Raw genomic sequence first — 12,170 nt, 5'->3', positions numbered from 1 at the left:
AAATGTGTTTGTTACTCACCTGTGTGGTCAGCGGCACTCCCAGGAGGAAGCCTACTATAGCGATTCCGAGCGTGACGTAGGTCTTATTTCTGATAATCCAGTCAGTTCCAATCTCATCTACTATAGCCGTCACCAGAGTCTCCAGTAAACAGAACTACACCATCATTGAACAGAAAAAAAATTTATAAATAAGGAATTGTATTTCACTTTTTTACATAAACTGCTAGTTAAACAAGACATTTCCTGAAAGAAATACCAGTGCTGGCAAAGCAGTAAATTAATAACGCAGGTAAAATTGTAAAAAAAAAAAAAAAAAAAATTATATTATATATATATATATATATATATATATATATTTTCCCTTTTTTAAACCAGAAATGAAATATGGAAGATGCGGTTTATTCTTTATGGATTCAAACATTAATTCATAGAATAAGCAGATACAAACTAATTTGTTAAGAATCTTATATGGTCAAAAAAAGTACACTTTAAAATATAGTTTGAATGGAGTCTTCCAAGTGGTTCAGGTTGAATTATACTTTTTTTCAGCAAGGTTGCATTAAATTGTTGGAAAAACTGAAGACACTTATAAGGATACAAAAGATTTATATTTCAAATCAATAATGTTCTTTTGAACTTTCTAAGTCTGTTTCCACAAAAATACTAGGCAGACATTGGAGAGCCTTGGTGAGCATAATAGACTTGTTTCAAAAACATAAAATCCTACCAATCCTAAACTTTTGATCAATAATTTCAGAAAATTGTGATGAAGAAAAGAAAGAATTTGTTTTTCTTTAAAAAAGTGCTAAACTTTTCAAAAGTGCAAAAAATGAAAATGTTACAAAACAAGAGGAATACCTGAGTGCCGAGGCCCAATAAAATGAGCATAAAGAAGAAAAGCAGGGACCAGAGTGGTGATATGGGCAGCAGTGTTAGGGCCTCTGGGTAGGCCACAAATGCCAGGCCTGGACCATGATCGGCCACCTCTGACACATCCACCCCAAGATGATGAGCCATGAATCCCAGGATGGAGAAGATAACAAAGCCAGCGTACACACTGGTACCACAGTTTGTTACACTGATGATGATACTGTCTCTGTTTGAACACACAAATCATTACATTTGCAATCATATATCTGGAATTGAAATTCTTGTATTCCTTTATTTCAGTTAACACGAGTTAAAAGTTCTTCCATGCATGTATCCCTACGAGCCACATGGGGGTGCTACAGAGTAATGTATACCAAAAGCAAATCACTAATCACTTACAACACAGAGCTCTTGGTCAGTACTCAAAATACTCTATACTTACAGGTTTTTAAAATGACACATTAGCAGAAAAATAACATGGATGAATTATTACCTGAAACAGTTATTGTGGAACTTGTTATATGATGCCATGGTGATAAGCCCACCCCAGGCGCAGCCAAGAGAATAGAAAATCTGAGAGGCAGCATCCCCCCATACCTACAAAACACAAATATACATTATTATGTATAGCCTCAGTGATTATTTGCAGTTATGCACAAATTAGCTGATGTACAGACCTTGGCATCCAGAATTTTCTGCCACTGTGGGGTCAAATAGTATTTGATACCACTGACGGCTCCTTCAAGAGTGATTCCTCTGATGAAGAGAATGGTCAGCACCACATAAGGGAAGGTCGCTGTGAAATACACTACCTGATGAAAGACATAACATTAAAACTTAGTAAGAAAAACACATGCCTAAAATTAAATGTACAGTAAGCAGTGTTATTTTAGTATTATTTATATAATATTAGAGTATTTATTAATATTTTGAAAAAGTAATTTTTAGTCATTTTGCTATCTAGCTTTATTTTTTTCTTTAAAGGTGCCCTAGATTTAAAAATTGAATTTATCTTGCCATAGTTAAATAACAAGAGTTCAGTACATGGAAATGACATACAGTGAGTCTCAAACTCCATTGTTTCCTCCTTCTTATATTAATCTCATTTGTTTAAAAGACCTCCGAAGAACAGGCGAATCTCAACATAACACCGACTGTTACGTAACAGTCGGGGTGTACGCGCCCAATATTTGCATATGCCAGCCCACGGTCCCAACATTATCATTATGAAAGGCATTAGCAAGCAAGAACAACAGCGAAAAATGGCAGATGGAGCAATAATATCTGACATGATCCATGATATCATGATATTTTTAGTGATATTTGTAAATTGTCTTTCTAAATGTTTCGTTAGCATGTTGCTAATGTACTGTTAAATGTGGTTAAAGTTACCATCGTTTCTTACTGTATTCACGGAGACAAGAGCCGTCGCTATTTTCATTTTTAAACACTTGCAGTCTGTATAATGCATAAACACAACTTCATTCTTTATAAATCTCTCCAACAGTGTAGCATTAGCCGTTAGCCACGGAGCACAGCCTCAAATTCATTCAGAATCAAATGTAAACATCCAAATAAATACAATACTCACATAATCCGGCGCATGCATGCAGTATGCATGACGAACACTTTGTAAAGATCCATTTTGAGGGTTATATTAGTTGTGTAAACTTTGTTTATGCACTGTTTAAGGCAAGCGTGAGCTCCATGGGCGGAGAGCGCGCGATTTAAAGGGACCGCAACCCTGAATCGGTGCATTTCTAATTATGCCCCAAAATAGGCAGTTAAAAAAATTAATAAAAAAAAAATCTATGGGGTATTTTGAGTTGAAACTTCACAGACACATTCTGCACCTTAGACTTATATTACATCTTGTAAAAAAACGTTTGATGGCACCTTTAACTTATTTTATTTCAGTTAGTTGCTAGGGCAGCATTTTTAAGTTTAGGTTTTTAGTCTAATATTTATATTTTTTATTTATTTCTGCTCTATTTCAATGAACAAAAACAATTTTATTGTATTTTTAGTTATGACAACACTATATAATTCTGGAGTAAATCTCTGAAAGTTGTACACGAAGGCTGGGCAATAGGGCACCATTTAAGGGGACAGCTATTTGGAGTGGAATCCAAAACCATAGTGGACGTTATCGAGTGCACTCATTCAATCTCACAATGCACCTCAATAACGAGTGTATAATCGATATACGCTAAACGTCTAGAGAATACCCATAATGCACTGTGAGAGTCGTGCCGAATGAATTCCAGTGTCTGACCAGAAGATGGCGCCCACAGCTGAATCATCCATCCATGAACCGCTGGACTAATGTGGGTACAGTGTAATATCATACAGATATAAATTCCTTTTTAATTGATTATTAAATTGTTTAATTAAGGTTTATACATGCTAGTTTCCATGACAGAGTTCAAGATAAATCTTTTCATCTTAATACTGGAGCTGCCAGTTTCAAATAATTATTAAATGGCAAGAACAAACTATGCAAATGCGGCAGCCCTTTCGGCGCACTCAGTGTTTGAATACACTAACTCATTTTCATTTACTCTCTCAAGTGAACTATCTTAGTGGACTAATGTAGGGAATAGTGAATGAGGGTATAGGGGGCGATGTCGGACACAGCCTTATTTTATTTTTATTTTTTTTAAAACTACAATGTCCTGCAGTGGATTCAAGATCATTCAAGACAAGGATTTTAGCATTCATGAGAATCGATCCAGTGAGCTTGGCAAATGGATGCTCTACTCACCTTGCCTGATGACTTGACTCCTCGAATAAGACAGAGGAAAACAACCACCCATGACACAGCAAGACATCCCAGGATAGGCAGGCGCACCTCCCCAAAGTTCCCAATGCCGTCAGAGATATTCAGTACATAGTTCCTGAGAGGGCAAAACCAGTAAAGGAGGGATGTGAGAGACTGCAGGATATAGACAAATCATTAATAATTCACGCTAATCTAACTTTTTTTATTTTCAGAGCTTGCCTTTAGATAAAAAGCATTGTGAGCATCAAAAAATAACCTCAGCCACACAATGAATGAGTTTACAGAAGGCAAGAACAAGAATGTCTTTCATACCACAGGGACAACACAACCCAGAGAGCACAAACCATTTATAAAGATGTTGAACGGTCCACACACGTCTCATGGTCAAAGCCTTGTATTCTCTGACCGCTGGCAGTAAAGTGAAGCATTCATTCCAAACCACATACCACATACAATCACAACCACACTCTTGGAAAAACAAAACATTCTGTGCCTTTCTGTCCCATTGTCTTGTTATGTAGTGTTCATGCATCATTCAACAAACACATCTGTCAAGTCCAACGCACAAAGATCCAAACATCATGACAAACTGCATGACTCCTGCAAACATGTATTAATTACCAGCTTTCAATTATTAACCTGTCATGCATTTTAAGTACTGATAAGTAATGGATTGACAACATAAATATAAATGCTGGGAAGAAAAGACCCAGAGACAATTGTGTACAGGGCTTGGCATTAACACCCGCCAACCCGCCGAATGCCACTCCAAGCCACTGGCAGGTTGAATTTTATATATAATATTTACATTTTTCAATTGTAGTCTTTTAAAAAGGCATCTGAAATAATAAACTAAGTGCAATGTAGTGTTGTCAAAAATATTTTGATTTATATCGATGCTAAATCTGAAATGCTGTGCTTTCTCGCTCTCGCTCTGTTTGTGTTTGCCACACAAACCCGCCTCCCCTCACTGACTCGTTTCATTTGCTCTGGATGAATATTGTTTATGTGTTACAAGGTTTGAATTTCGGCATAATTTTACTCATTCCCGCAGGTTTTGTGCTCACACCCTAAGTGCACGCACAGAAAGCCACCTCTCAGTTCATTTTCACTGCTTAAAGCGCTTAAACGGTCAAACACATACAAAATAATGTCAAAATGCCGGTCTCGGCAAGTATTCACGTAAGTTTCACAGTCAGTTGTTTTATGTGAACGGAAACATTTGAGAAAGAAAACGCATGTGTAACAGTATGATGGATCCGTGCGTAAGGACTTAAAGTGACAGCAGCCAAATATACCTGCTGCCAAATTATGAGATAATATTAAAAATATCTATATGGCAGTTTTTCCCCATGGTATCAATGTCAAAATTGTGGCCATTGAAAATGCTGAGTGATTAGTAACTTTGAAAAACCACTAGCCACATTGGCTGGTGAGCAAAATTTTTTTTTTTTTTTAAATAATTAAAACATATACATGAATCAACCTACAAAGGTGTGGATTTACCTCCAGTACTCTTCACTAGGACTGGTCCTCTTGGTGCGGTTGACAATCTCAGTCACCCCTGACACGACAGCAGACACATTGGCGAAGGTGGCATTAGCTCGTGGAGTTCCCACCACCCCACTGCAGTCAGGGGTGTTCCAGGGGTTGTTACAGTATGTCCAGGGAAGCAGGTTTGTCATGGACATGAAGAAGTAATAAAATGCAATGCAAATCACCACATTGTAGTAGATCCCAATGTAGGTAGAGACCACCATCATTCCATAACCCACACCTTGAAGAAGAGAAAACAACAACAGGACAATAAATTAAGCATGTTTGGGAATCAATTAGCTTTCAAGAACCCAGAAAGGAATACATTCATCTGAGAAACCAGTAATGCTAATCAAAATAACCATACAGCCAACTCTAAAAACCTAAAATAGGGCTGCATGATATGGTTTAAAAAAAAAAAAAAAATCTTGCTTAAAATTGGATAATTGGATAATTTTAATAAATATTGCAATTTTGCTTTGCCGTAAAAAAAAAAACATTACATATTGCTGCTGCTTTGATATCAAAGGTAAATGAAAAATGTAGTTCTGCCAAGAAGTTCCAAAATTTAAACATTGTTAGTTCATGTCCATGAAATAATATTAAAGGGATAGTTTACCCCCCACCCCCCAAAAAACATTGAAAAGTGAAACTGGACATTATTGTTTTTTAAAGGTGCCCAAGAATGCTTTTTCACAAGATGTAATATAAGTCTAAGGTGTCTCCTGAATGTGTCTGAATTTTCAGCTCAAAATACCCCATAGATTTTTTTAAATTAATTTTTTTAACTGCCTATTTTGGGGCATCATTAACAATGCACTGATTTAGGCAGCGCCGCCCCTTTAATTCGCGTGCTCCCTGCCACATGAGCTGTCGACTATATTACAGCGCATTTACAAAGTTCACACAGCTAACATAACCCTCAAATGGATCTTTACAAGATGTTCGTCATGCATGCTGTATGCATGCTTCGAATTATGTGAGTAAAGTATTTATTTGGATGTTAACGTTTTATTCTGAGTGAATTTGAGGCTGTCCTCCGTGGCTAACAGCTAATGCTACACTGTTGGAGAGATTTATAAAGAATGAAGTTGTGTTTATGAATTATACAGACTGCAAGTGTTTAAAAATGAAAATAGCGACGGCTCTTGTCTCCGTGAATACAGTAAGAAACGATGGTAACTTTAACCACATTTAACAGTACATTAGCAACATGCTAACGAAACATTTAGAAAGACAATTTACAAATATCACTAAAAATATCATGTTATCATGGATCATGTCAGTTATTATTGCTCCATCTGCCATTTTTTGCTATTGTTCTTGCTTGCTTACCTAGTCTGTTGATTCACCTGTGCACATCCAGACGTTACTGGCTGCCCTTGTCTAATGCCTTTTATAATGTTGGGAACATGGGCTGGCATATGCAAATATTGGGGTGTTCACCCCGACTGTTACGTAACAGTCGGTGTTATGTTGAGATTCGCCTGTTCTTCGGAGGTCTTTTAAACAAATGAGATTTATATAAGAAGGAGGAAACAATGGCGTTTGAGACTCAATGTATGTCTTTTCCATGTACTGAACTCTTGTTATTTAACTATGCTGAGGTAAATTCAATTTTTGAATCCAGGGCACCTTTAAAAGAACAGCTGAAAGTATATAATATAGAAATGTGAAAACCTCATTAAAGGGTTAGTTCATACAAAAACATGAAAATTCATCATTTACTCACCCTCATGTCGTTTCAAACCTGTAAGACTTTTGTTCATCTTTGGAACACAAATAAAGATCTTTTTGATGAAATCTGAGAGAATTCCTTTCCTCCATTGACAGTCTACAAAACTGACACTTTGACGCTTCAAAAAGTTCATAAAGAGATCGTAAAACGAATCCACATGAATTGAGCGGTTCCAAATTTTCTGAAAGAGACTCGATAACTTTATTTGCTGAACAGATTTCATTTAGGCTTTTATTCACATATTAATATTCATCAACTCGCACATCAGTTATAGCTAACAGAAGCTCAAGCATGTTTGCTTGATATGCGAGAACCAATGAGGTTCATTCTCTTGTGTTACACATCACGTTTATGCTTCTGCAAGAACCAATGAGGTTTGTTCTCACGCATCAAGCAGGTTCAGTTGAGCTTCTGTTTATGTCCGCCGATCAATGTTTAAATGTGAATAAATGCATAAATTAAATTAAATCTGTTTGTCCCTCTTCAGTAAATTTGGACTAAACCACTCAATTCATATGGATTAATTTTATGAACTCTATAAAGTGGTAGTTACGTAGCTGTCAATGGAGGGATAGAAAGCTTTCAGATTTCATTAAAAATATCTTCATTTGTGTTCTGAAGATGAACAAAAGTCTTACAGGTTTGAAACAACATGAGGGTGAGTAATTAATGACAGAATTTTCATTTTTGGGTGAACTAACCCTTTAACACATACTATATATAATGTTTGATTTTAATAACATTTACTAAGACGCTTTAATTGATGAAAGTATTTTTCATTCTCAGTTCATGTTATCTAATATAGTAACAGGAACCTGGCACATTTAGCATTCCCATGGCACATACAGTATTGCAAGCCACTCTGAAGTGAAAAAAATACTGTGAGAGTGTATGTTTAAAATGAATTACTAGTCAGACAAGTTATGACATTAATTTAAAGCCAACCCAGTACAGATAGATTCATCCATTATGTTTAGTTGTCATGAAAATGCTTCAGAGTTGTTCTCACACCTCCGTTAATGGCCACATGCTCACCTTTAAACATGGGGCTGACCTTCCAGACTCCCAGGCACCCGAGGGAGGTGAACTGCCCAAAGGAGAGCTCCAGGAAGAACAGAGGGATGCCACAAAACACCAGCATGATGAAGTACGGGAACATGAAGGCACCTGTGATACACACCCACCCACAGTTACATAATCGTTTTACCCTGACTCATCAGTCTTCTAGCTAAAGACAGAAATATAGGTGTTCTCATTTACAGAAATATTACAAATCAAAAGGCAGTTTAGAAATGACACAAAGAATAGCCATCATATGTTTTCATTATAGTGTTCCCTAATGCTTACGCAAACAAAGTGACTAACACCTGATGTTACATAACATCTAATATGATTGCATGATCTGCATTCCAATAGTGCTGATATTTTGCATAACAGAAAAGGAATTTGGATACAGTGGACGGATTATGGCACGGGGCAATGGGGTCGATGTGCCAGCTGCCTCAACATGAGGGGCCCACAGTAGCCCGACACCAAAAAGCAAGATAAACATTGCTTAAATAATGATATGTATATAATAATAATACAAATAGTACACACATACAAATAGTACGATTAAGTTTAAACTAATAACAAAATAATAAATGCTGGTGCCCTGTGGCCTTGCAGGAACACATTAGTCCTTGTTTTAATAGGCTGGAGTTCAGTTACTTATCTAAATTATGGGCTAATTCAGGATACGGCCGCGATCAGAGGCAGCTCTAGGAATATGAGATCATGGGGCAGAGGTTTCCGGGCCAGGTCATTGGGGACCATCTGCTAGAGACCCTTGCTTACTCTAGCCTGGTCTATTTTAAGTAAGACGTGTTATGAGACTTGATACCAAATGAGTACCCTTTTAGGGGAGTAAGGAACTTGGAAAAGGACTCAATGGCATGACTTAGAAACCCTAAATACCATCAGTTTTAACTTTTTCTATTTTAGAAATGATAAAATTCTCACTGAGCAGTACAGGACAGGCACTGAAAGAAAGTCAAGATAGATATTACTGAGCAAAGATAAAGAAGAAAAAAAAAATCAAAACTGGTCACCTCCTCCATTCCTGTAGCAAAGGTAAGGGAACCTCCAGACGTTTCCCAGCCCCACTGCGTAACCAACACTGGTGAGGACAAACTCAATCTGGTTGCCCCAGTTTCCCCTTCTGGAGTTTTCATCTTTCTTCACTGGCTCTCCTGGAACCGCTCCGTTCTGAAACGCAGACACATGTACGAATGAAATGAACACGATGTTGTTCAGTGGTATCGTTCTCTTGAGTCAGAGAGCAGTGAAAGCACGACACATTTTGTTTGCAATGAGCCAAACAAAACAGAATATGATAGTGGATGCATGAACTATTTTTAATCGACGTCAAGATTAAAGGTTAAGATTTATGAACGCGTGTGAAAGTGTATATTTAAGGTGCGGTGACTGGTTTTTCACCTTTTGTAACAACATTCTGTGCAGTTCCTCAAATAAGAGTCATCCAAAATGCATGCATAATTATTATAAAATAATTATCAAAATGGTTTTAGATTAACTAATATATATATATATATATATATATATATATATATATATATATATATATATATATATATATATATATATCATGTCAAAAAAAGTGTCGCAAGAAGTTAATGCCATGGTGAAGTGATACTGCACATGCTTCCAACACATGGAGTTCCCATGCTGATGCAAGCTTGAGTTTGGGTTGTCAATTCATAACCCCGGTCCCACTACTTCCTATAGCTCTCTTCCAATAAAACTGATTTAAAAATGTCTTACAAGAAGATAACTACAAGAAAGTAAGAAGTTAGTCACATGTCAAAAAGTCTGTACATTTTGTGTAAACTCCTAAATTGCATGCAGGCACTGTTGTGGGCATGCTGGAGCGCACTTGATGTGAACTGAAATCAATGTTGTGCTCAAGACAAACATTTGGTCTTGTCAGCCTAATTTAAAGTTTACTCTCTCCATCTGTTCTCATCAGATGCTCTTCTTGTTGACCTCTAATGCAAGCTCACGATCTGAGCCGAGCACACAGCGAGCACGCGGCGGGAGACGAACATTCAGTAACTATCCATGCCGCTCTGGGGAGGAATCCAAACTGCACTAGATGATACTACTGAGCAATTTTGCTTACACATGGATATACTGGACATAAGTTAAGATGCTGTAACTATAAACCTTTTTTAATTTTATAATTTTCATCAAGTATAAATTTGGTATCTCAATGAAAGTTTATAACAATTACACGTGTAAAAATTATAAAAAATAGAAAATCTCGACTGCATAAATATAAAAAGATTATGAGCTGCATGTCTGAAACAATTTTAAAGGCAGCAAAAGTGTCAGCCCTACTGTTTTTTGTTTTTTGTTTGTTTGTTTTTATTTTTTGTATTTAAGGTGTTTTAGGTTTGCTTCAGGCATTCAGGTTACACAAAGCATTCCACACACACACACACACACACACACACACACACACACACACACACTTAGTCTCACTGTAGAATCTGAGTCTGTGATTCTGCAAGAAGCAATGGCCTAAAGAGACACATGTGCATCATGTAAAATGAACAATAAGATTTGCCTTTCAGCTAAAATGAAATATTCATTGTGTTACATACTAAACAATGCAGAATCTTTGTTTTTTTTTGTCTGTTGAACACAATCACAATAACCCCAGTAAGAATGCTTTTTGGACAACTACAACTTTTATTCCTGAACCTGAAATCGGACTAACTGTACAAGCAGGAGCTGTTTTCAAAACATTCACTATGAGAGCTAAGCAAAAGACTCACGCAGGGGATTGTGGGATTGACAGCAAAGCAGGGCAAGCGGTGCAAGTATCAAAAACATGGAGAAACACTCAACTTAATTCAAATGACAGGTGCAGTGTCCAAACACTCAGGTTAAAGGGATAGATCACCCAAAAATGAAAATTTTCCCATGATTTACTCTCCCTCAAGCCATCCTAGGTGTATATGACTATCTTCTTTCAGACAAACACAATCAGAGATATATTTAAACATATCCTGGCTCTTCCAAGTTTATAACGGTTGTGAATGAATTGAAGTGAAGCAATGGTTTTTTTCTAAGAAAAATATTGATATTTAAAACTTTATTAACTATAATAACTAACTTCCGACGGACGGATGGCCGTCACCTCCGTAAAGAGTAACCTCTGACCCGATGCATGACGCAATGACGAACGCGGAAGCGCAGAAAATAGAGCAAAACAAAACACTGGTCATGAATTAGAAGTCTAAAATGAGACATTTTAAAGAGAAATGTCAGAGGATTTTGATATAAGAGAAGAGGAGCTTGAGTTTGTTGCACAGCGCTATTCGTTTAAATCACGAGAGGCGTCTATGCTTACGCTACTCCTGCATACTACATCATACATCGCGTCAGGGAGTTGCGCAGAATGTGTATGGTCATCCGCCGGAAGCTAGTTATTAATTTATAAAGTTTTAATAAGGATATTTTTCTTACAAAAAATGCATTGCTTCGCTTCAAAAGACCTTTATGAACCCCCTGGAGGCGTATGGATTACTTTGATTATGAATGGATGAATTTTATTTTGTGGCCCCCATTCACAACCATTATGAGGAGCATGGATATTTTTAAATATATCTCTGATTGTGTTTGTCTGAAAGAAGAAAGTCATATACACCTAGGATGGCTTGAGGGTGAGTAAATCATGGGGTAATTTTCATTTTTGGGTGAACTATCCCTTTAAGGCAGTGACATCTGTAATAATAAACAATTGAAAATATATTGGAAGTAAATGAAATCATAGCTGGAACTGAATGCATATAAATCAGGTTTTTCACCATGTATTGACAGCAAACACTGCCATGCTGCTCTATATTTACAGGGACAGCCCCAAAGTGGCAGATCTCCAGCTTTTTGAGTGGTATTGAATAGATTTCTTCTGCACCTCTGGACACATTGGTTAAGACTGCTTTTAGACATGAGACTGGGTGAAGGCCAGCAGATGGGCACCTGTGTTGGGTTGTGCTGAAGGCTCTCTGAACAACTGCTGCAGCACAACTGAGAGCCCAGGGTGAAAAGGAGGAGATCCTGAAACAAGTGGGATCCTTGAGGTCAGAACATCTGGGAGATGAATAGACCTTTAAATATCCACCAAATAAAACATTCTTCAACAAAATGCTAGTCACTACTAATATCTATCCATCGATA

General features: G+C 37.1%; 1 protein-coding gene across 6 annotated transcripts in view; it reads right to left on the bottom strand.

Moving 5' to 3' along the window:
* The window catches only part of slc6a9 (solute carrier family 6 member 9), a 67,922-nt gene that overhangs the window by 10,286 nt on the left and 45,466 nt on the right, over positions 1–12,170 (bottom strand). For all 6 annotated transcript variants that reach the window (XM_048164912.1, XM_048164913.1, XM_048164910.1 and 3 more), the window contains 8 exons: positions 9,017–9,173; positions 7,962–8,093; positions 5,159–5,429; positions 3,635–3,767; positions 1,548–1,682; positions 1,364–1,467; positions 859–1,096; positions 20–154 (listed from right to left, as the gene is read on the bottom strand). In XM_048164912.1, coding sequence (XP_048020869.1) covers positions 20–154; positions 859–1,096; positions 1,364–1,467; positions 1,548–1,682; positions 3,635–3,767; positions 5,159–5,429; positions 7,962–8,093; positions 9,017–9,173 — 1,305 coding nt within the window. The remainder of the gene's footprint in view (positions 1–19; positions 155–858; positions 1,097–1,363; positions 1,468–1,547; positions 1,683–3,634; positions 3,768–5,158; positions 5,430–7,961; positions 8,094–9,016; positions 9,174–12,170) is intronic.

This window comes from Megalobrama amblycephala, linkage group LG17 (assembly GCF_018812025.1).
Source record: "Megalobrama amblycephala isolate DHTTF-2021 linkage group LG17, ASM1881202v1, whole genome shotgun sequence".
In the NCBI taxonomy this organism is placed as follows: Eukaryota; Metazoa; Chordata; class Actinopteri; order Cypriniformes; family Xenocyprididae; genus Megalobrama; species Megalobrama amblycephala.
Note: the sequence above shows the minus strand (reverse complement) of the source record. Positions and strands in the feature narration are given on the sequence as shown.